We start from the raw sequence: 24674 nt of genomic DNA, 5'->3' as shown, positions 1-24674 counted from the left end.
CTTGTCTATGGGCATTAGAACAGTGAAAAGGGTGGAAACAGTAATATTTCACTTGAATGAGCCTCTGAGACAGAAGAGATCAGGACATTTTTATTTCATCTTAAGATGTTAAGGCAGGATGAAGATCACAAGCATTTCCATGTTGGCTTTTACCTCAGACTGCAGGAGCTTCTCAAATGAAAATTGTTCTACACAGTCTAGTAACTACATTCTAACCTAAGGGACCTGTATATGAAAGAGAAATTATCTTCCTGGTGCTGTGAAGCTTAATTAATTTTTTGAATGTTATTTAGGGATCTTTTTTATGAAGTCCCACATGTAATAAAATACTGTCTTCTTTTTTTTTCTTTATTTTTGCTTGTAAAACCTGTTCATTGAGTCTTCAAACATCAGATTTGGCTCACAGGTTTGTTTTGTGCTGAAAGCAGAAATGAGGTTACAAATTTAGGAGTACTTTAATCAGAATTACTTCCAAAAAGATTTCCTGAAGTTTTAAAGATAACTATGTTCTCCTACCCCCAACAGAAGATAATTAAGAACTTTTAAATATTTATTGTCCAAGGAAATACATGTTTATGAATGAATGTGTGCAAAGATGTTTACTTAAGATATGAGGAGCCAAAGACAAAGTTAGATCTAAAGTACTGTTAGTATTTTTAAGTTAAACAAATATACTCTGCAAGCTTATTTTACTTTTCACTTTTTAAATATTTTTTATCTTCTCCTTACATTGTTGAAAACATGTTAACTGGAGAAATAACACATTAGTAAAATTATAAGCAAAAACACTCACAGTATTTGCTTTACAAATAATTTGACTTCTGAAGCATGCAGTGGAGTCTCAGGCAGAAACATGGGAGCAGGCAGTGCAAGTTTAAGTATGCATAACTAATGTGAAATGAAGCTGTTCTTTAGGATTGGCCTCCTTGAGTTTGGAGCCAACATTGTTCTATTCCAAATGGTAACTTCTTCCTCATTTTTAGGTGGAAGGAACCAGAACCTTTTCCATTAACTTTGCAGAAGCTTCTATGTGCAGTCAGAGGGTGGATATTTAATGGAGAGAGATGAGGGCAAGAAAGAAGGAAAAAAAACCTAAAACATGTCTGAACAAAAAAGGGTCCTCTCTACATTGAGATATCATCTCATTATGCCTCCCGTTGCCCATAAAAAGAGGCACAGGTGTATTATATGGTTGTAGATCCTTTCCCTCCAGGTATCTACAGTTAAGTAACAAATGGCAGCTCTGTAACAAAGCAGCCCTTCAGAAGGAAGTCTGCAATGCACTCTCAAGCCCTGCAGATTTAGTCTAGTGTGCATCTGGAAAAAGCTTTTGCATCGTTACACAGGTTAATGACAGTAGAAATGTCAGAGCTGGGAGAGGGGAAGCAGTGTGTAGTGAAGTAAACTGCAGGAGGCATGGTGTGCTCTGTTAAGATTTTGCTCATGCTTGTGACCAGATGCTTACATTTACTGTGTAAGTTGGAGTCAGGAAGGATCCTTTCCTCACTGAGTTTCAGTAATTCAGTGTCCAAATAAGAGATCCAGCAAGGGAAGTGGTATGAACACAGCAACTAACAAGTACAGCAGCTCTCTGTTCAGCATCATCCCGGAACTGATAAACTGAGTGTGAAGGTTTTGGAGAAGCCTGAGGGCAGAAAGATGTACTACTCAGGCAGTATACAAAGTAGATTTGGACAATGGAATTTGCTGTTGGCAAAAAGGAGATGAGGCTATAGGAGATAAGGAGGTGGAGAGATTTTAACTATCCCTGAAGAATTCAGGTCAGGGGGAAAAAAGCAAAAATAGTATGTGATTGGGGGGGGAAGAAATGAAGGAAGTAGTTTACATGTAGCAATTTCACAGGGATTTCTGTAAAAACTTTTAATTTCATTAAAGCATTTTCTGCTTTCCAGTGGTACACGTGTTGGTGTTGACTCAGAAAAACAAGTTAGATGCATATAGGAAGGGGAATATGCATAAATTCTGTCTTATTGTCAGTGGAGTGTGCTTGCTTCATTAGCCCAGGGAGCTGCATCCCTTCAGCTCTTCCAGTAACTCGCCAAGCTTCAAGGGCTGGCAGGAGGAATATTGACTCCTTGTTTTATCCCAGTGTTGGGTGGGGAGGCTCTGCTAATACCTGAAGTATGCTGTGGAACAAGTCAACTACCTTGTATATATCACTTTTAGCCAATTATTTAATTCTGTATGAATTTACCTAACAATTTTTTTTTCTCTTCCAGTTACTATTTCTTCAACTGCCGAAAAAGGTAATTTTTAGAAGTTTTTTATGAAGATGCAAGTAGGTGCTTTGCATGCAATTCCTAAGGGACATAGAGTTTAAATGTACTCCTTTATGTGTGAGCTCTGTGTGGCGAGGAGATTAGTGCTAAGAAACAAGGTAAATATTGTATAGTTGAGTCTGTTTTGTTTCTAATATCACAAACTTGGCATGATGACAGGACCTGTGACTAATACAAGTAATGCAACTATGATTTAAGTTTGTATTTATTTTTAAATGTGTACCTCCTGAGGAGAGGAGAGGAGAGGAGAGGAGAGGAGAGGAGAGGAGAGGAGAGGAGAGGAGAGGAGAGGAGAGGAGAGGAGAGGAGAGGAGAGGAGAGGAGAGGAGAGGAGAGGAGAGGAGAGGACTGCAGCACATCCACAATTCCATTTTCTGTTTAGACTTGTGTCCTGAGAGACTTCTGGAAGAGGATGAATTGTTGTACTGTTTAATATTTTCCAAGCAGCTTACCAAATTCCTCAGAATTCCATTATTAAGGAGTAGTTAGAATTGTGCAAAACACAACCATTTCAAAAGTGGCTGCACATTATTATTTTAAACTTCTAGGTCAGGTGTTTGAGGTTTTGTTTTGACACATTTTAATCTTCATGTTGGCTTTAGCAAGTCTGTGCCACAGTGGGTAGTAGTACACAGTGATAAGAGATACAAACTAACAAAAAAAAATTTCTAACATATTGTTGCAGGGTTATTTGTTTGGGAGTTCTTTCCAGTTTATGGGGGAATATGAGTGGTAGATTAAACACAGATTTGCACTTTAACTATCCACAGAGGGCTGATTCGGACTGGTAAAAGCTCTCATCTCTTAAGTATTTTGCAGAAGAACACAGAACTGGAAGCTAATCTAGCAGTTTTCTTCCTGGTGAACATCTACCAGAACACTGTAAAAAGAAGGAATCTTGATGGAATTTGTTATTTTTCAATTTCTAATGGAGAGCTGAAAGAGTAGGAAAATCTTCAGAATAAACTGTAAGCCATTCAAGATGTGAGCTTGTGTTACACTGGACTTTCTCATCCTGTTTTACAACTGGGCTTTACCTTGACTTCACACAATTCTGCAAGTTGCTGCTGTGCTTGCTGTTGACCTGTAGATTAATAAGTTTTGCTTTCTAATTTCTTCTGGAAAGGCAAGATCCTTGAGTTAAGGATGTCTGGCAGGGCAATATTTGTGTTGCACAGTCAGATCTCCATTTCAAATGTAGTGCCTATCTGACTGAAACAGCTTCTTCTAAATCTAGTCTACCATGAAAGTTGATTTTAAAATTACGTGTGAAGTCTTTTTTCATCTGAAAAGAAAGCTGATATAAGTTTTCTAAGCCAGCTCATGATAGCCAGCTCATGATAGCCAGGAATCAACATCAGAAGAATTGAAAGTACCAGAAACATTGCAATGCCAATCAATAATGTGCATCTTAGCAAGTGTATTTTGCTCCATATTTCGGTGTAATAAGTACTACAGTAAAATGATTTTAATATAATGGCAACTTTTGATTAATGGTGATTTCTTCACCCCATTAAGGCTCATTTTGTTTCTTTGTAATTTTATATTCTTGTCTAGTTTTGTATCCATTAGGATAGGGGGAAAAAAGTCAACTCTGAATCTCTGTTAACAGTGTAATATACTACTGTTATATATTGTTGCCTCTCTGTAATCTGACTCTGTCTTGGAAGTAGTGTTAAGAATGATTCAGAAAATAATGTTAAGGGCAAATCTTAGGAGGGCTTAGCATATTTTAAGAGGATTCTAAGAGCATGTCTTAAGATTTTGTCTTCCTGAGGCCATAAATTTGGTATAGTATGCATCAGTGTCTTTAAAGAGAACTGACTTCACTTAGTCACAGCATGGCACCAAGTATCCTGGATGGCCTTAGTTTAGCCAGGAATTCCTTGTGACTCTGAAGTCTGGCTAAACTGGCAGATACTGGAGTTTGAGGTTTTTGTTGTATTTTCCACCCAGCTTGTAATTACAAGGAAATGAGCTGACTAGGAGTGAATCCTGTTTGCATCCTGGAGATAGATGCAAGATGCTTCAGGGAGTAATCTGTAGAGGAGCTACTGATACCCAAAGTGGTGGGTAGATGGACTGCTGAAGTGAAGCTGTTAAAAATGGTATCTTCCCTCCCTCTCATTTCCTGGGGAGCACTGACAGGACAGTTATGTGTAATCACAATAGGAATTGCAGCATGGGAGGTAGGAAAAGAAGCAAGAATTTATTCAGAGTGAAGCCCATATTGACTTCCAGTTGTAGGGTCTTTCCCTGGGTGGTGCCCATCACTGGCTACTGAGTACTAACCCCTGGCTTTTAATGATGGTGACAGATTGCAAGAGCTCAGTTACATGAAGAGCACTTTAATAGCTGCCTCTGTCTAAGAAATAGTGGTAGCACTGGCACAGATCTGGACTCTTGACACAGCTGGCCATAGTCCCTGTTATTCTCTGTGTTTTAGGGGCATTTACAACGTGTGACAAAACTTTGAGGTTCTGCTGTTTGACACATTGTGTGTGTGGGCACTAAAAATAATCCTTCAAAAGAATCTGAATTCTGGTATGGCTTTTATGGACAGAGTAGAACTGTTTACTGTGTAAGCTAGTTTTACTGTGCCTTGCCTTCCCTTGTATCTCATTTCCTCTTTCCTTCTATTCAATTCCTCCCACCCTCTTCTCCACCAAAGTTCTGATCTGTGCCACTGATTCCGTTCCAGTTTTATGTCATTTTCTCCTCTCTTCCAAGCCGTTTTCTCATGCTTTAATTGCTTAACCACATTGTGTTTGAATGTAGAGTATGTTTTTGATAACAGACAACTTCTAATAATGCAGTGCCTACTACAGTAATACACAAGTTTTTTCCTGTCAGGACACAGATTTAGGATTGCTTTAGAAAAGGGTTTTGTTTCTGGCATTTTCAGTCAGCTCCACAGCTGAAAATCTGCCAAATCTGCTTCTAAGGTTGGAGGAGTCAGAGGCAAAGGTAAAAAGAATAATTCTCTGATGAAAGCTCAAATGCAGTTTGTTTGTTTTCATTGCAATAAACAGTGAAAATCCTGAAAGATGATAAATTGTGACCGTGACTGTGACATGTGACCATGCACAAGCATTTTCTGAGCTGTTGGAGGTTCCCAAAGTTTTGAGCTGTTTTTGCCATCCATGAAGTACATTGTACAGTTTCTTAAAGGTTCTGAAAGTTCTTAGAGGACTCTATCTGTAAAGTGGGTCAAATTTTCTACTTAACTGCAACTGAAGATAATATAAATGAAGATAATATAAATATTTAATATAACTTCTCTAAGACTTGCTGTTCTGGCACAACTGATCTGTTTCCTGTTGACAAGTGATAAAAGAAAATATTAGAGAAAACAAGATTTGAATGAGCTTCCTGGGTCATAAGGTCTGGATTTCTGGTCTTTAAGATATCATGCAGACTCTAGAAAATTTCTTGAGCTCCCTCCCAAAGCCAGTTGCATTTTGTTGCCATTGTGATTGCAACAGGACTTTTCCAGCTGGTATTTTGAAAAGTTTGAAAATCTTTAGCTCACATCTGGCATGACTGGAGGTGTACTCTCCAAACCCCTTTTTGGGGATTTTAACTGTCATTGATGACCAGTGCCTTCTGTAATGTCACAGTACTGTGCTGTTTCCTTTAGAAGTAGAAATTAAATTGAATTACGTAGGTCAGTAAGTAATCAATTACTTTGTGATAATCTAGAACAGAATTACAGTATCATCTTTATCCAAAAAAGGTTAGTCACTTACAAGCCAGAGGTGAGGCTGTGAGGCTGTATTCAGTTCTGGGGTTTGGGGGTTTTTTGTTTGGGATTTTTTTGGTTTATTTGTTGGGGGGGATCTGTAATTTTGTTTAGTGGGGGCTTCTTTTGGTGGTGTATTTTGTTTGTTTGTTTGTTTTTGCGGGGGAGGTTTCTCAATTCATTTGTTTTCTTCAAGATCTGGTTTGGAAAGTTCAGGAAGGCCAAGTACAAGGTCCAGCACATGAGTCAGGACAATCCCAAGCACAAGTGCAGGCTGGGCAGAGAATGGATAGAGAAGCAGCCTTGGGGAGAAAGACATGGGGCTGTTGGTTGATGAGAAGCCCTGCGTGGCTCAGCAGCATGTGCTCAGAGCCCAGAAAACCAGTGGTGTCCTGGGCTGCATCCAGAGCAGCGTGGGCAGCAGGGCAGGGAGGGGATTCTGCCCCTCTGCTCTGCTCTGCTCAGACCCCACCTGCAGTGCTGCACCCAGCTCTGGGGGGCCAGCACAGGGAGGACAGGGACCTGATGGAGAGAGTCCAGAGGAGGCTACATAGATGATTAGAGGAATGGAAAACCTCTCCAGCTAAAGACAGCCTAAGGGAGCTGAGGCTTCTCCTGGGGAAGAGAAGGCTGCAGGGAGACCTAATAGCACCTTCCACTATCTGAAAGGGACTACAGGAGTCCTGGGGAAAGACATGTTACAGAGACATGGAATTATAGGACAAGGGGAGAATGATTTCAAACTGAAAGAGGGCAAGTATAAATTAAATTTAAGGAAGTAATTCTTTATTGTGAGACTGGTGAGGCAGCAGCAAAGGTTGCCCAGAGAAGTTGTAGATGCTCTATCCCTGGAGGTGTTCAAGGTCACTTTGTGAATCTATAATAAAAACATTATTTCCTTGAGGAAGAGCAGCCATCACATTTGGGGAGTGAGGGTGGGTGTTTATTTCATTTTTTTAAGTGAACAGTTCTAGAGTGTTAAGTGTAGTTTTTTAGCCATCCTTAAAGATCAGGGGATTGGTTTATTGTTCTTTTCAGCTATATTCACCAAATTCTTATTTGTATTTTATTTCAGTTGTCTACCTTGTAGTTTTTCATCTGTCATTCGTCATGTTTGTATGGTCCTATGGGAAGACAATTTTCACATCTCCTGCAACCCCCTCTAATGAGGTAAATATAATGTTAGAAAAATGTCAATGCCTTTTTCATAAATAGCTGAACTGTTTTCAGTGATGAAATTTGTTTGCAGTACTGCATGATTCACCTTTCCCTTCTCATTGTCTAAAATAGAACAGCATGACAGTGTATCATGAATGAAAATGATCAAGTTACTCTTAAAATACCATATGCTTTGTGTAATGACATTTCCTTATATGAAATGTGTGTTTAAATCATCACAAGTTTGGCAGTCTTGTACAGTGATATGCTATGAAGTAGCTTGCTTGAAACCTTGAATTTTTAAAACTGATAAATGAAATACAGTGACAACATTTTTATGTTTCCTTTTTAGGCAGTTTTGACCATTGTTTGAGTAAGAAAGGGTGGTAATGCAATGCATACTTATGACGTGGAGGACGGAACCCACTTATTAGTCAAAGGTTAAGATTTAGGAACACTGAGACGTGGCTATGTAAAGAAGCTTTATATAATAGTGAAAGAATGCATGGTGAAGTTTTGTTTTGAAAAAGAACCATATTCATTCCAATAAGCCTGAGATGGATTACCTTGTTTTCTATTTTCTTTAATATGTGTGCATGTAAGGATTAAATACTGGCACTGAATTTAAAATATTGCCCTTCTCCTCCTTGCTATTACAAAGCTTTTAAACTGCCTAAACTGTTTGAGGTGTTAGTTGCTCTGTGGGGGCTGAATTTTTATTCTGTTTTCAGCAAGACTGACATTCAGTGCTAATGTCGATCTTAAACATTCTTGAGATGAGTTATTCCTATGCTTTGAAGAAAAACCAAACACTGCTCTGTACTGCTTAATTATGGCTTAGAGATCTCTGTGTTAAAGCTATAGAATATAAAGTGTAAAAAGCTAAACCCTTTAACTAAGCAAGAAGTCTAAATGTAGCTGTTGAAGGGTGTAACTTGTGAGACAGCTTTTACAATAACAAGAGTCCACTGCAAAGACATGTAATTTGTGTGTAATTTGTACATTTTTGGAGTTAGATAAGCCAAAACACCCCAAAACACTTGTGAATTTCTGCATGATGTAGTAAGTAAAGGATAATGAATCTGGGGAAGGGTCTGGAGCACAAGTCCTGTGAGGAGCAGCTGAGGGAGCTGGGGGTGTTCAGCCTGGAGAAAAGGAGGCTCAGGGGGGGCCTCATCACTCTACAGCTGCCTGAAAGGAGGGGGCAGCCAGGGGGGGTCAGCCTCTTCTGCCAGGTAACGAGTGACAGGAGAAGGGGAAACAGCCTCAGGTTCCATCAGGGGTGGTCTAGATTGGGTATTAGGAAAAATTTCTTCACTGAAAGGCTTATTGTCAGAAGCACAGGGACAGGCTGCCCAGACAAGTGGTTGTATCCCCATCCCTGGAGGTTTGAAAACATGTGTAGATGTGGCATTTGGGGATGTGGTTTAGTGGTGGACTTGGCAGTGCTGGGTTTATGACTGGGCTTGATGACCTTAGATATTTTCCAACCTAAATGATTCTATAATTCAATGAATTGCTAAACTCTTGGCTTGTCTTCAGGGTAGTTTGGCTTTGCTTTTTTTGGAATGATTTTTCAGGAAAATTGTCAAGTTAAGCTGGTTAGCTGGTTAAAATGTGGTCAAAATGGTGTTATTCTAGGTTTTATAAAGCTGTATGAACTAGAGCTGCTGTTAACACTAATGCCTAGAAACTTTTACTGTCTGCTTGAATTCTTCATCAATAGCAAGCTTATTCTGACACTACTTTTCCTGTAGTTGCAGTGATGATGTAGCAGGTTTTTTATATTCAGCAAGTGGAAGGTATATGGCATGTAATGGATTTTTTGTATATTAACTGTGGAGACAGATCAAAAATAATAAAAATTTCTTCTACAGCTAGCTTTAAATGGAAAAAAAAAAAAGACAACCTCTCCCACCAGGACAACAAAAAAAAAACACACTTGATTTTTGTTTTTAAAAAAGCAAAAAACCAACTAAATTCAAAACCCAGCACCGCTTTTTATCTTTTGGGGCAAATCCCTTCTGTTCATTACCAGTGAGTAATTTATGCTGGTTATACTTAAAAAGAAACATGACTTCAGAATCTCTTCATTGTGTGAGAGTGTAAATGTATATATTTTTAGTCGTTCAAATTGGCCATTCTTGCAAAACAAATAACATCCTGCGATCTTACTACTGAACTAAAAAAAAAAAAAAATTTGCAGCTGCTGTTGTCTTAGTGTAATCCCTGTACATTTGTCCTAAGAAAGAACAATCAGCATTATACAAGATCTAGAAAGAGGAAGGAAACAAAGGGATTCTTTCTGTTTCCAATAAGAACTGCTGAACCTCATTGGGAGTTCTGTTTGCTGTGTGGTAACAGACAACTTTTGATGTCTTTGAACATATCCTGCTATTGTCCTGAGAGACTGTGGTCTCATAGCCCTAATAAGTTCTGAAATTAGAACAGAAATGTAGCTTTTTGGAAAACCAAAATCCTGTCCAGGACTTTTGGAGTAATACTGTGATGTTATGTGGCCAAATTTTAAAAGTTTCAGACCTTGTTATTTGGTTCCTTTTCTGTGCACTAAGGTTTTGCCTTGAAATGTCATCTAGAGGGAGTACTCATGTTTCTTGCAACCTCTGCTTGATTGCAGGTCACAGAGACCTGCATCACCTAGCAGTCTCACAAGGGTAGTAGGGATTAAATTGTATTGCACCACTGTTTGCTGGAATGATGCTTCACATCTGTCTTAAACTTTTCATGTGATTTTCTCCAGTTTTCATGCTTGAATAAATATATGAGTGATTACATTTAAATAATGAGATCAAACTCTTGGTGATGGCTGAAATGTTAAACCTTAATTTCACCCTTTGCATAGATTAATTCTAGTGTCTGGTTATTTGAAAGGGTATTATTTAAACATGTTTCATGTTTCACCCTTGAAGGGTGTGTAGGCTCAATAGCTGGGATGATACTACATGTGACAGGAGGCTTAACTAGATTCTGTGAGCTGTGAGGCATCTTGCTTGAATTCTGGGTTAGGAAATAGCGCAGAGAAATTGCAGCAATGTCTTACTGCTTCCTCCTTGCTGTCAGTGGAGTCTTCGTTGTTGCTTGCCAACTGACTGTAATCCAAAAGAGGAAACAGTACAGGATGAGAGGAAAATCCATGTGAACTAATCATGCATATGTTTTTGGTAGGAAAATACGATCATACTAAACCACATTAAGCCAGTTTTTGTTCCAGCTGCACACATAGCATTTTCCACTCTCTACCATGAATGCTTTGTCTGTGTGTGCTCATAAAGAGGGCTCTTGTCCATGCAGGAAGCTCAGAGTTTAGAAGTGCTTTGGAACAGAAAAATACCAAAGAAAATTGTCATTTCAGCCCCCAGTGCACAGGGCCTTGTCAGCATGCTGGGTTTTGTGAGGCTTACTGGTAAATACTGTTTCAGCGGATACCAAACTAAGTGTTTCACAAATGAGTAAAAGCTCTCCAGGTTTTTCTGGTAAAGGCTTACATTTCAGTGAAGTTTCAAAAGGAATGTTCATCAGGCTTTACTCAGAATTGTAGGACACCCTCAAACTGTACAGGCTTTGCTGAAGCTGCTTTCAATACAACTTAAGAATTTTGAGACTAGTGTTGGCTACTCCTAAGTTAAAATTCTAGTTAAACTCTTTCAGCTTCTGTGCTGGAACTGTGAAATCCACCACTCCCCCCCCCCCCCCCCCCTTTTTTTTCCCCCCATCTGGTTTGTACTCCTCTCTGTATTAGGAAGTGGAATAAAAGAACTTTAGTGCCTTGTAGCAGCGAAGGAGTGTTGCACCTTCCTCTTGTTGAGTTTATTTAATTTATGCTTATCAGGAATTAAAGGAAAGTTTGTGCCTTAAAGCTCACCCTGAGTCTCTTCATCCCCTTGTGTTGAAGAGGAAATACTATAGATAATGGAACAGAGATAAAGATTACTTGAAAATACATCCAGAAACAAGGAGTTCTAAGGTTCTCCTGTAATTCCTGAAGCATTCTTCTTTTTGTTTATGTGGTGCTTTTAGGTCAGTGGGTGGGAGCACCCAAAGGGTCTTTTCCTTGGAAAACAAAGTAATAATTAATCTCTTCCCTCCTATCCATTTTCTCCATCCCTCCTAGTTCTGCTTGTCAAAAGCTGATAAAGAACAGTATGAAAAAGAAGAGAGACCAGAATCCCAGCAGGAGATTTTGAGAAGAGCTGCTAAAGACTTGCCTATCTATACAACAACAGCATCGAGAGGTGAGATATAATTCTGTGCTCCCAAAGTGCTGTTTATTCATTTGTTGCCATTGAATGAGCAATATATTAAGCACATATTGTAAATGCCGTGATGTTTTGTTATTTGTTTGTCCTTGTGTTTAATCCCCCTGAGTGAAACAGCAGTCCTTTTTCTGGGGTTCTGAACATAAAGCCACTACTTGAAATTTTTTTAAAAATTCTCTTCTAACAAGAAGAGAGATGACAGAAGTTATGTCCAGCTGTGGCAATTAAAAATAAACACAGCAAAGAAATATGGCTAAGATAGCTTGAAATAGGGAAATTCAAATGTGTTACTCAATTTTATAATCCCTTCTATCCCCATTTAAACTTTTCTTTTTGAGCTGTTTTCATTCACTGTGAGGAGAAATGTGCTTAAGATCTTAACATACTTTTGCAATTTTAAAGCAAATGTTATTTCATTCCCATCTGCAATTCAGTACAAATCTAGTTATGGACTATTTCTGGATTTGTTTTTATTATATGTAGGCATTTTATTCAAATTTATAGATCAATGATCTGTGAAAGTGCTGTCTTATGCATATGTATATTCTTTAAAAATCTATAGCTTTTATATGTGTATATATCTTTTTCTCTTTCTTGAAACTATCAAATTTGAAACTAGTTTCCAAAATCATAAACTTTTCTGAATAAGCATTGCCAAAGTTTACAGAGACTTTTACAAAAAAATGTCTAAGCACACCTGGCTCTTTTGAATACAAGCTTCCATTTAAGAGAATCCCAGTCTTAAGTTCCTGGAGTAATCTGGGGAAGATGTTGCCAGCTCTTATCAATTCTGTTTAGCTGTAGGTGTTAGCTTTCCTCCTGCTTTCAAACTGCCTGTGCTGGTGTCTTATTTCCATTGAGAAAAACCTGAAGGTCTGTTTAAAAATATCCAGGAAAGATGAGGAAGAACTGATTTACTGAACAGTCTGCTAGATCATTGTTTGGTGAAGTGGATAGAGAAAGCCAATGCAGAAGGTTGACGTGCTGAAAATGAGATGCCTTAGTACCCTGTGCAGAGCTGAAAGGGGAATCAGTGCCAGAGGATGAAGGATGAGAAGACTTGAGAGTCAAAGAGTTAATGGAAATGAACTCAGAGTAGAAATAGATTCTTTTGAATACTTTCATATATTTCATTTCTTTTAAAAAAATCTAAACTACACATCATATGAGATTAGGCATGTGCCAGTCTGTGAGAGCAGGTGTGCAGGGGAGGGCAGGAAGCTCTTTTAAGATTCAGTTCATATTAAGGGGGAAAGCTTTCATAAAATCAAATGATTTCTACTGACCTGACCCTTGCACTTAAATACAGCAATCAGATACTGTGATCGATGCCAGCTGATCAAACCTGACCGCTGCCACCACTGTTCTGCATGTGACGTGTAAGTGTCTGAATCTGGAATTACAGATTTTCTCTTTCCTGCAATCATCACTTTAGTGTTTTCATGCCTTCAGTGGGTCAGATCCTTCAGTTGGTGCAATATTATGGTGCAGCTCTATTGTCTAAAGGGGCAGAATGTTTTAGGAAACCTGCTTGTAGCTTTGTAAAACAAAGCTTATATTAAAAAAAATTAATTTAAAAGTAAAAAAATCATAGATTGAAACGAAAGAAAGGTAGGTCTGAGATAGCAGCACAAGCAAAAGCTTATTATTGAACTGTTTCATTGTTTCTTGTTCCTGTAGCTTTGAAACATGTGTTCTGCTACTAATGCTAAAAATGTTTATCTCAAAAATTGACAGTAGAATCACATACATTTAATATTTGAGAGACATCACTGCTATTCCCTATTTTCATTGTGAATCATCAGAAGAGTCTGCACAGGCAGTGAAGGCTGAGGCTATGCATGAGACTTCAGTAGGCTGAGCTTGAGGAAATGTTGTTAATTGAAGAACCCAGTACATATGTTTTGGCTAAAATCAAATCTATTAGTAAATACAGTGAATGTCTCAGTATGTAACATGTCTTGTATCCTCCTTTACATTAAAACTGGATTAAAATAGCATGTAAACTATTCAAATTGCCTTTTGTGCTGCTCTTTTCCTCCATTAGCTTTAAAAGAGAAAAATCAAGCAGCAAACAAAATGGTAGCAAAAATAGCCCTAAGACTTAGTTGAAGTGAATGCCAGGCTAACACACCTTATCCACACAACCCTGAAAGATCCTTTGGATTTGTTTTCTCTGTGTGCACATAAAACAAGTGTGGCTTAATGAGCTGGTACACAGTATTGTTCAGTAATGCTTCCCATGCTAATTTAGGAAACTTCCCTCATAACTCTTGTGAATCTTAATTGGTCCTTTTTAGTGAAAGAACAGCTGCTCTAATATAGAGAATTGGTATGATTGAGTAGAGCTTGAAAAACATAGAGTAGGGCAAAATACTTGAAAAAATCAATCAATAAAAAACAACACGCAAACTGTAGAAGCTAAAGTTATTTGTCTTAGAAAGAAAAAGTGTTTTTTATCTTAACTTGCTGGAAATTCTCTCTTTCAGATGTGTATTAAAAATGGACCACCACTGTCCATGGTAAGTTTATTTCTTAAAAAATCAGTATAAGAGTGATGAATTAGATGCTGCTTCAAAAATGCACTTCTGAAGTAAACCTTGATTCTCACAGAAGTTCTTTACTATGTGGGAATAAATGTTGTTCCTAACGTGTGTTGGAGCATAGAGTTGTAAGACCAGTTATCCTAACTGTGCAGTTTCTCCTTGTATAGAGAAACCTTGGCATTAACAAGACCTGTGAGAAAAGGCATTTCTTTCTTTTGTTTTTCTTTTTTTATTTTTGCCTTTCTTTTTTTTGTTCACACTCTATGGGTGCTAGCAAGAGAGGAGATACCCACTGCAATGGGAGAGTAATTTCTTGATTCTAGATGATATGTATGACCAACTCAGACAGACTCTTCTGCAGTTTGTATTTGCTGGTAGTCAGTAAAAATATTATCTGCTATCACTGTGTGAAACATTACTCCCAGTAGTTGACTTAGAGGTGGTTTTGTAACCAAAGCAGCATCCACTGAAATTAATGGGGGGGGGGGGGTTCATGTTACTTTCTGTGGTGACTGCAGTTAGCTTGTAGTGGGAATTGCTTCCTGTATAGACTGTCTGTATTGCATAATGCTTTTCCAGCTCATGTCCTGTTCTACAGAATCCTGGGGGGGCAAAATTTATGTGAGAGGCCCAAATCATTCAGCCTCAGAAAAGAAGTTTCCTTCAAAATAGTGGCTTAAAATGCTTCTGAAATACTGGTGCCAGAATGTTTTGGACATACCACTGACATCATACACATTTTGCTCTGCAAAAGCTGATTGTATTGTGGGTTTTTGTTTGTTTTATTTTTTGTATACCTTAGTAACCTTTTTCTCTTTCCCCTCCTTCTAGGGTGAATAATTGTGTGGGATTTTCTAACTACAAATTCTTCCTCCTGTTTTTAATGTATTCCTTACTGTACTGTTTGTTTGTTGCTGCTACAGTCTTGCAGTACTTCATAAAGTTTTGGACAGTAAGTTCTAAGGCTTTTTTTGGTTGTGTTTCATTTGTTTAATCCTGCATGTGTTATTGGAGGCTGCATCAGCATGTTGTCGCTCACCATTTACTCTGTTCTGTGGTTCACTATCATTAATGACATCAGTCAAAGTGACTGAACCAGGAGAACCTTATGAATTTTGATGAAGTAAATGTATTACACTGCCAAGGAAGAGTAACTGGGGGAATGAGTTTTGATGAGGACACTGTGCAATTTCTCTTCTCCATCAAAATTGAGTGACACAGCTCAGGTTTTTATAAGACTATGTGATACGGATGTGTACATAAAGAAGGAACAGACCATAACAATCAATCACATACATATGTGTGTGTGTACATATATATATATACTGACAAATGTGAAATATTAGTAATTTTGTATCTCCTCAGACTTGTCTATGGGTTATCTGCTGCCAGATAAGGCAGATCAATTCAGAACTGTCTGAGCTCCGTTTTGGAGTCCCTACATAGGCATGTCTGAACTTCATATTAGTGGCTTTTATGATCTGGTATGAGTAGAATGCTAAGATATGTACAGTATGAATGCTATACATCTTCCTTGCAACTGTTATCAGTTGTCAAATGGTTAATACAACTACATCCATCTTAGTATGTTTAATAACATTTATGTGAAGGCGACCATCCCTGTGTGTCAGTGTTATATTGCTCCTATCAGTTTTATTTCAGTCACATTCCAGGCTGAACAGAGTGCCTTCTGTAGTTGTTCCCTTTCATTTACAGAAACTTGTAAAGTTCCTTTCTAGGCTGAAGTGTTTGTGGCAGAATTCCCTTGAACTGTTTCCATTAATGAGCATGCAAAAAATTACTGCAAGTGGAAGGGTCTCAATCACATCTTTGGGTAAATAATACCATGTATTTCTTAGATGCTGGCTCCTGTCAGAGTAACTGGGAAAAGCAGTTATTATCTGCAGCAGTAGATATTGATTTATTGGAGCAGAAGGCTGCTGCCATGTCAGGGTAAGAGAAGCTTGATCATGTATTCAAAATCACTGTACCTTGAGATAGTTGACATTAGGTAAGAAAAATGGTACAAAAAACTTCATGTTCGTCTAAAATTTTGGGTCTGATCTGCCAAAGTACTGCATTTCTCTTAACCTGTCAGTTCTGTATAGCAACCTGTCACTGGGGAGCAAGGAACTATGTGAGAATTGAGCTGTCAGTACTGTAAGATGAAAGCCATAAATGTGTTTATCAGTCGTAGCTTGAAACATGTTTCAAGTTAAATGGTCTGATTTTTCTGTTTAGTCTTGCTTGGCTGTAAATAGTTAAATTTTCAGTCCATGAATGTGCCATTTCCAAACATCTGCCTGGCTGCTTTCCAGTGCTTTGTACACAACTTTTAAGGAAGCTGTAGATGCGCTCTTATATATTTACCAGTCAGTGCTTGAGCAAAAAAAAGAAAATAATTTGCTTTGTTACCTTGCTTTATAATTGTTAGTGCAACAAAAAAGGCCACAGGACAGCTAAGTACAATGAACCAACATTTAATACCAACATTTGCAGCAGGACTCTTCCAAAGCTCATCGGACACAGTGTTGAAGTGGACTCTTGAGCAGAGGAAGTAAACTTAAGAGGGATTTTTTTTTTTATTTATTTATTCAGTTGTTAAAAATGCTTCCTGAAAGAACGGGCTACTTCTGAAATGTAGCAATAGACAACGTCGTTGTGTGCTTGCTTTCAATTCCGGATACTTCCAAGACCAGAATCTGGCAATGCCCTGATCTTATCAGTAGAGTAGGTCTCTGACTCATTTTACTCATATTAAGTCACCCACTTCACAAAGCTAAGACTCTTCTGGTCTTGTAACTGACTTAAAGTGCATTTCCAGAAAGAGGTGGCAGCTCCATAATCAGGTAGGCTTGCAAATTTTAGTATGTCTCTTGTACATAAGCTTTTAGGCAAATGCTCTCTTGGAAGGTTCTCTCTACATCTGTATGCAAACCAAAGCAGAATGCTGCTGACACATGCTCTCTGTAGACTGCTTCAGTATATTGCTAATGCTCAGCTTTGTCTGCTACAGCATCAGACAGATTGCTGTTTGGACATTTTCTGTTGAGGCTGTCTAGGTACCTAGAACCACTGAATATTTTGAGTTGGAAGGAACCCTCAAGGATCAAGTCCAAGTCTTCAGTAAATGGCCATATGGGGATTAAAAACCCACAAGCTTGTTATTATCAGCATCATGCTCTAAAACTGAGCAAATCAGTGTTGTTTTTCCCCCCAAAGCTTGACTATAGGAAATGTTACAGTATACCTTCAGAAAGCAGTGCTTACTTTTAGCTTACTCACGGATGTTTTTCAGAGACTGTGCAACAAACTGCTGGATATATCCAATGTTGGAAAGAAGTCTGGACTGCTTCTTGCGGAATGTAGCCTGGGGGAAGAACTTGTAATGAATGAGGTTGTGGAGGTGTATGTGCTAACTACACAAACGTAGCAATCCATTGTTTTGCACCGTTGATAATACTTGCATAGAGACATAAGGCTCTTATGCAGATACTTGGAAACATTGTGAGACATGCACACCTACCAAATTCTTCTGTTGAAGAAAGCCTTTGTGTTTCTCACTTGCACGTGCAAGACTTTTACACAGTGCATTTCATGCTCTATGCAGAAGTGCTGGAGAAAGGAATTGATTCTGTGCATACAATAGTGGAACAACTACACTGGCTGGAAATGTTTACCACAGGATTGCACCCTGATGCTGATGTTAAAATCTGTTTTGTAGATCAAGGGAATGTGATTGATTGATTTATACCCATAACTGTTTTTTCTATATTCATGACACTTTTATTTCTACCTCAGAGATTGTTAAAGGTAAAATGTCAGTTTAACCAAATGTATTTGACACAAACACCAGCACTGGCTGGATGCCCAGTGCTTGATGCCTTGTTTACACAGTGCATGGTGGTGCTTCGCATCTTATATTTATTTATGTCTAGTCTTATCCTTGCTGCACTGCCACCTCCTTGAAACTGTTATGTTTTTCAATCATTTTCATTGTCTTTCACTGTCCTCCAAATAAATTTTCAATCCTGATTATAGCTAAATAAAAGACATGATCCATGTCCTGGGTGGATAGCACATGCTTCTGCAAAACTTTGGTTGTATTAACAATAGGGGAGTAAAAAAAGAAAAAAAGGAGTGGTTCTGCATCATTAGTTAGAACTCATTCCTCTTGCCTATACTAAGGATGTAGACCAGATCTGAGCTTTTTTCAAAGATTAGGCTACACCTATCTACTGAAAAATGAGGAATAAATCAAGCTGAGACAGCACTTTTTTTGTTTGAGGGATTTTATGACCTGATACCAAATGACTCTGTTTATGAAGGAGTTTGTAGGGAACTCTTGAATAGTGACTGGCTTCAGCCTGTTGTGTGCTAAGTAGTCCAGATTGTGTTGTGCAAATTGCTTCCTTTTGTAAATTTTGCAGCTCTCTCACCTGCAAGTCTCTGCTTCTGTGCTGCTGCTGAGCATAATGATCTTGAATAACCAATCTCTGAAGTTTCACTCTCTTTTCACACGAGGGGGGCATGTGGACTGCTGCTAGAACACTACTGTGAATAAGCTTGTTATACACACTAAACGACTGGATGCTTCTCTCCAGTAAAGAGTTGGTCTTTTTTGAAAGATACTTCAGTTCTGCAACTGTCATTCAATAAGTTACAACCAGTGGCTGAAACTAGGTAGTCAGAAGAGGTAAATGGTCCCTGGGGCTCATGCAGATTAATCATGTATAATTCAAAAGATCCTCCAGGTTGTAGAGCTTCTAGTTTAGGAAGATACAAGTGAAATAAATGTACATTTTCTGACCCACAGAACACACAAAGACTAAGCTGCTGCTGCTTTTTTAGCATAAAAATAAACTGCTGAGAATTCTTTATAGAGAATTATTTTCTTTAATTGTGTAGTTTCAAAAGAGTCATAGGAATTCAATTACAAAAATCATTTGGGCAGGTGGGGAGCACTGAAGTGTGCTCTGAAGTAAAAAGAGTTATTATTGCTTCAACACGAAGCTTGGGAATAAGCAGCAACTGGAGTATTATTGCTAGGCTAGATTTCAGTGGATCACAGAAAACAGCATATCCCTGCTGCAGGTGGTAGAGGGACTGTTGCACGAATTGTCAGTAAATAAATAATAAAATAGCCAGTGAAAAGGAAGCTGAACTTAAATGGCAGTTTAGAGAGCTGGACTCTGCTTGTCATGTGCTCACTGTAGGATTATCTGATCCTCCTAAGAGCCAGGGCTTTTGAAAATGCTGTGCATATCTAGTGTAGATGCTTGGGCTCTCCCTAAGCTTTTTGCACATATTAATGTAATTTAAAATTACATAATTAATTAATTAAATTAATTGCCTACAACAGATTAGTTAAGTGCTAGCATCTTAGCCAAGATGCCACTTTTATGTATAAAGTTTGGAATTTAAAAGCTAATTTGAGTCTAGCTTTCCTGTTTCTTCCTTTGTTTTCTCAAGCACTGTTTCAATTTCAGGTGTTATACTAAAGATACATCCTACAAACTGCTCAATATTGAAGGAAATTAGGGAAAAGAAAGACAATTGATTTGTTACCTGATCTCTTTTAAATTAAGAAAATTGTGCAAAGAACGGCAATTTATTTTTTATTGTTTTTGCTGAAACTACATCTAATGGTAAATGGATATGTTCTAAAGTCAGAAAGATTTTGTGATTTATAAACCATTACTTTGTACCTCAGGAGTATTCTGAGCTTTTCAGACCTTTGTGAATGGTTTAATAATACAGAATACTCATATAAACCTTACTTGTGATGGAAACAACTGGTAAAGAAGGAAATTGGTATAGTCATGCTGTCCAAGCTGAGCAACCACTTGAAAGTGATCCTGTCACAATCTGAATTCCAATACTTCTATGCTTCAGTAGAAAATGTCATGCCTTGAATGTTAGTAGTGGACTCTTACGTACTTCTCCATTTTCTTGGAGAACAGGAGCTAAAGATGCTGGTGTGCTTTGGAAATTGGCACATCCGAGAGCACATTTGCACACTAACCATTTTGTTCTTAATAAAGCCTGTGCTGTTTTCAAACACTCTTGTCTTAACATAATACTAGTTTTTAATAAATTGTCTTTCTTTGCGCAAAGCTTTGCCGCAGGAAAGCTGCAGAGAATTGTCCAAAGGTAAAATCCAATATTGCTGTCATTATTTAAATATTGTTCCTACTACGATTTTTCTAGTCCAGTAATTCATGGCAGGTGTTTACATCATCACAGAAGGAAAGAGACTAGTAATCTGTTGCCTATAAATATAAGCCATGAACAGGGAAATGGATATACCTATGTTCACTTGATCTTAATTGAAATGTGTTTTAGCTTAAAAAAGAAAGCCAGCCATAGATAAATGGGTGTACTGAATGTGCTAATGGAAAAAGTAATGGCAGTAATGGTAAGTAAATAGCTGAGTAAAAATAGCCTCTCTGCTTTCATAATGTTGTTAAAGGTCAACTGCTTGAAAGTGCTGTGATTTTGAGAACATAGAGCTGGAATAGTATTCTTACAAATCCCATTGGCCTTTTGAAAGTGGAAGTCTGAAAATAGTTTGGGGTGGAATCGACAGTCTGATGTGGGTGGGAGTTGGTTTCTTTATGGTGATTATACTGAAACTGTTGTTTTTCACATACATTTCTGGTGATTCACTTTCACCTGGTCAGACATGACAAATTTGTTTTGCTAGGTACATACTGGTTGTTGCTTAAACATTAAAGGTCATCAAAAATTGAAAATTATCCCGTGTCTTGTTTACGACTTGTTCATGACAACCATTTCCCTTTGACATTCCTTATACCAGTTGAGAATTAGGTTCAGTATTACTGCCTTGTGGCAGGAATTGCACTTTTTTACCCCCTCCAGAGGAAGTGACTTTGGATGTATTTTCCCTATGTCTCTTTGGCTGTGGCTGCACAGTTAACATTTTCTGGCACAGAAAATGTTTTGTCTTGCCCCCCTACTGTGCATTTGAAAACCAGGGATGTGCACTCACAGTATGGGGAAAGGGGTACCCATGTGATTTAAATGCTCTTGTTTTCCAGTTTAACATGACACAAGCTGGGCTGCTGCTTTTCTTTCTTGGTGAAAACAGGTGAAAGACCTGTAGCAGTCTGGGTGTGGCAGGAAATGTTCAGCAACAATACTGCTTTAGTTGCTAGGAAGTGCTAACATATTAATCTCTTTCTCTCTTTCTCCCCAGAATGAATTGCCAGATACCCATGCAAAGTTCCACGTACTATTCCTTTTCTTTGTGGCAGCCATGTTCTTCATCAGCATACTGTCACTCTTCAGCTACCACTGCTGGCTAGTTGGCAAAAACAGATCAACTATAGGTCAGTTCATTGGGGTATGGAGCTTTTCCTTGTCCAGGAAGCAACAATTCAGTTAGAATGTGAGGCCTACATGATGTGTCATCACATATAAATTGATTTTTTCAGTACTGTGCAATAAAAAGCGTATTTGGTGGAAGTAATTAAAAGTGAAACAAATGGGAAAATGGAGCCTGTGGGGGCATCTTCTGCTGGAGCCAAGCATTCAGAATCATGATGAAGGTTCACTTCTTTTGTTTGTATTTTTGAGACCTCTGAGGCACCATGTATTTTTGTTGTGGTTTTAAAGTGTGAAATAGGTAACCCAGTTGCTACGTGCTACTCTGTTGTTCTAATACTTTGAGTAGCTGGGTAGCCCCTACCAAGTCAGATGTCCAGCTGTACATGAACATGTACTACATTTTGAACTAGATACAAATGAGTATTCTTAAATCCTGTGGAAGAAAACTGACATTATTATTAGGAAGTGGCTTGTAAAAGTGTGATAAAAATGAAAACACTGATGCACATTTCCTAGCTAATAAGAGATTCCCACAATTTTATGCCTGAACATTTTCGATGGCATTGATTAGCATAACCAAGCTATGTGCATTTAATTAAAATATTTGAAGGTCTTACTAGGAAACACTTGAAAGTGTTTTTTGCAGTGTCTGTGGGGACAGGAACTGATGAGTATTTCTATAACTGAGTAAGTCAGAATCTTATATCTTTCATTGGAATTTAAACTTCTAACCTCAAAAATAAGTGGGTTGATTAAAAGTAAAATCTTCACCTAGGAAGTTTTCACTAGATTTTTTTTTTTTTATTAGTTGACAGGAGAGTTGTTTGAATTCTTTTTCTTTTGGCATATCTACAGGTAAGGAGTATTCAGTTTCTTTTTAACTTTGAAGAAAACTTCAACATATTCCGTACCCAAAAGTCAGTGGTCACAATTGGCAACATAGTACTTTGTCTGCTTTCTGGATCATAATCATAAAAAGACAAGCTATTGGTATGGAGGGAGAGTAATGAGTCCTCTCAGTTCTTGGCCAAGGGTGTAGCTGGACTGAGTAGAAAAGTTGTGTTTTGCTATAGTTGATGGTGTGTCTGTTTCTAATGTAATAGATTTCATCTTCCTCTGATAGCACTGGGTGCTCTTAATTCAGCTTCCTAACTTGGCAGATGTGGAAAAACCTCTTCTGTATGGGCTTGGGTCCAGCAGTACTTATGGTAATTTACTCCTAAAAGGGAAAGTCTTCTGCTCAAAGAAGGCTGAAGAGAGAGCAAATTACCAAGGAATAAGGGATGTATGTGGTTATCTTTGGCATGCTGATGGTACTTAGCTTTGTCTTAGACTTTGTTACATATAAAGAGGGAAAGTTGACAAGGTAACTGTTCTGCATACTTTATGTTCTTATTTTTCACTAACCCTGTCGTTTTTTTTCTCTGATTACTTGAGATTATTTTTTCTTCTCCCCAAACCCCCCCTGAAATATACATCAAGATTGCCTCACCTTGCCCAAAACTGGTTCCACAGCAGAGAAGTTTGAGTTAGTTTCTTCATGTTCCCTGACTCCTTATTGGTTTAAGGAATTACATGTTTTTATTTTACAGAAACATTCCGTGCACCCACATTTCGAAATGGTCCTGATAAAAATGGCTTTTCTCTTGGATGCAGCAAAAATCTAAGGGAGGTTTTTGGCGATGAAAAGAAGTATTGGTTACTCCCTATCTTTACCAGGTATTCAGTCTGAACAGTAATGAACTAGGGAATTAATTGATTCTATGAGTTCCACCTTGCTTCCCTTTCTACAAAAAAATAAAGCACAGCTGAAAAGCCAACTTGTATATCTGGTACAATAAATACTGGTGCAGGGAAAATGTGCAAGAGAAAATTATCGTACTCCACACAGGGTTTTCATTCAAAGACAGGTAGCTTGTTGACAAGAGCCTTTTAAATGCAGAAATTTTTTTGAAAGCTTTGAGTAGCATATTGCAAAAATTGTACACCTTTTAGTAGTAGTCTGAGTGATTATAGAGCAGAAATCAGCAACTTAGAGGAGATCAAACAGCTGCATCACAACAGCATCAGTTTAAAACACTCTCTCTTGCCCTTGGAAAAATTTGACAGCTTTCCTTTTGCTGTAGATGACACTTTAGGAATCGAAAGCCATCTAAGAAAGTGCATGTAAATGAGCAACAGAGCGGGGAGGAAAAAGATCTGATACAATGAAAAATGCTGGTTTTAAAATGTCAGCTGAGCCAGCATTAGGGAGTTGCAGACAAGCTTGATGAAGCAAGACTGAAGTGCTGCCCACTCCCACCAGGTTTCAGCAGAATGAAGTAGGAATTGTGTTTCAACACTGCTCTTGGGGGAGCTGTGTATCAGGTAAAAATGTTGTTGAACCTGTTTGTGAAGCTGAGGTCTGGTATCAAACAGCATAGGTAATACCAGCAGCTTAAGTTGACTCAGCTGTTTGTTCAACTACCATGTGATTAAAGACAGAAGCTCCACTGTAGATGGCTCGATCTGTTTTGCTACCACATTTATTGCTGATAAACTTTAAAAGAAGGCTTAGCTAATTTGAAAATTATGGATGAAGGAGAAAGCATGGCCACCAGAATATTATTTATGATACATATTCTGGGGCTGTAAATACCAGACAGTCTTACCATGTGTGCATGCTAGTTTGGGGGAAGATGAGGACTACAGTCTACAGAAATACATCTGTGTTTCTGAAGTCCGCAGATTTGTGCTGTGCACAGCAGTACATACTCATAGGGTGGGAATCAACTGAGCTCCAAGATTTAATTAACTGATCCTCTGATTTAGTGTTAGAATTGCCTTGCTAAAGTCTGGAGTTCAACACTGCACTCAGGTAGTTGATTGTAGCCTTTGCCTTTTGCATGGCTCCTTGTTCAGTTCATTTAAGTCAACTACCAACAGTGATTTGAGTCTTTGTTTCTCATTTAGTTTGGGTGATGGATGTAATTTCCCAACTCGATTGGTGATTATGGATCCAGAGCAACTTGCAGTCTCAAGCCAAAATGAACCTGCCAAAAGGTAACTATAGCACTTAAAATACTCATTTTGCACTGTTTATTACTTATGTAGAGAAAAACATTGGTTTCAAAGTTAGTTTTTGAATTCTTTATGCTTTTTGAAATCTTCAGAGTAAGTTTGTACATCTTCAGTGAAGGACAGACTGGATTAAGACTAAGAACATGACTGTATCTTAGTTTTGTTGTAACAGAGGATAAGGCTCTAAGGAAGCAGTAATATAGAAACTAAGAGAGCTTACTGGAAAAAAAGAATTTGTTTA

At 38.2% G+C, this 24674-nt stretch overlaps 1 protein-coding gene across 4 annotated transcripts in view; it reads left to right on the top strand.

Moving 5' to 3' along the window:
- ZDHHC20 (zinc finger DHHC-type palmitoyltransferase 20) overlaps positions 1 to 24674 on the top strand; it is a 43086-nt gene that overhangs the window by 15472 nt on the left and 2940 nt on the right. Inside the window, exons 2-10 of one of the 4 annotated variants that reach the window (XM_062514660.1) lie at positions 2241 to 2267; positions 7118 to 7212; positions 11333 to 11453; positions 12787 to 12856; positions 13967 to 13999; positions 14855 to 14975; positions 21243 to 21375; positions 22966 to 23092; positions 24326 to 24415. In XM_062514660.1, the coding sequence (XP_062370644.1) occupies positions 2241 to 2267; positions 7118 to 7212; positions 11333 to 11453; positions 12787 to 12856; positions 13967 to 13999; positions 14855 to 14975; positions 21243 to 21375; positions 22966 to 23092; positions 24326 to 24415 (817 nt within the window). Of the gene's footprint in view, positions 1 to 2240; positions 2268 to 6419; positions 6427 to 7117; positions 7213 to 11332; positions 11454 to 12786; positions 12857 to 13966; positions 14000 to 14854; positions 14976 to 21242; positions 21376 to 22965; positions 23093 to 24325; positions 24416 to 24674 lie in introns of all 4 variants that reach the window. The other 3 variants (XM_062514661.1, XM_062514662.1, XM_062514663.1) reach the window with 3 other exon arrangements.

Source organism: Cinclus cinclus, chromosome 2 (assembly GCF_963662255.1).
Source record: "Cinclus cinclus chromosome 2, bCinCin1.1, whole genome shotgun sequence".
Lineage (NCBI taxonomy): Eukaryota > Metazoa > Chordata > Aves > Passeriformes > Cinclidae > Cinclus > Cinclus cinclus.
Note: the sequence above shows the minus strand (reverse complement) of the source record. Positions and strands in the feature narration are given on the sequence as shown.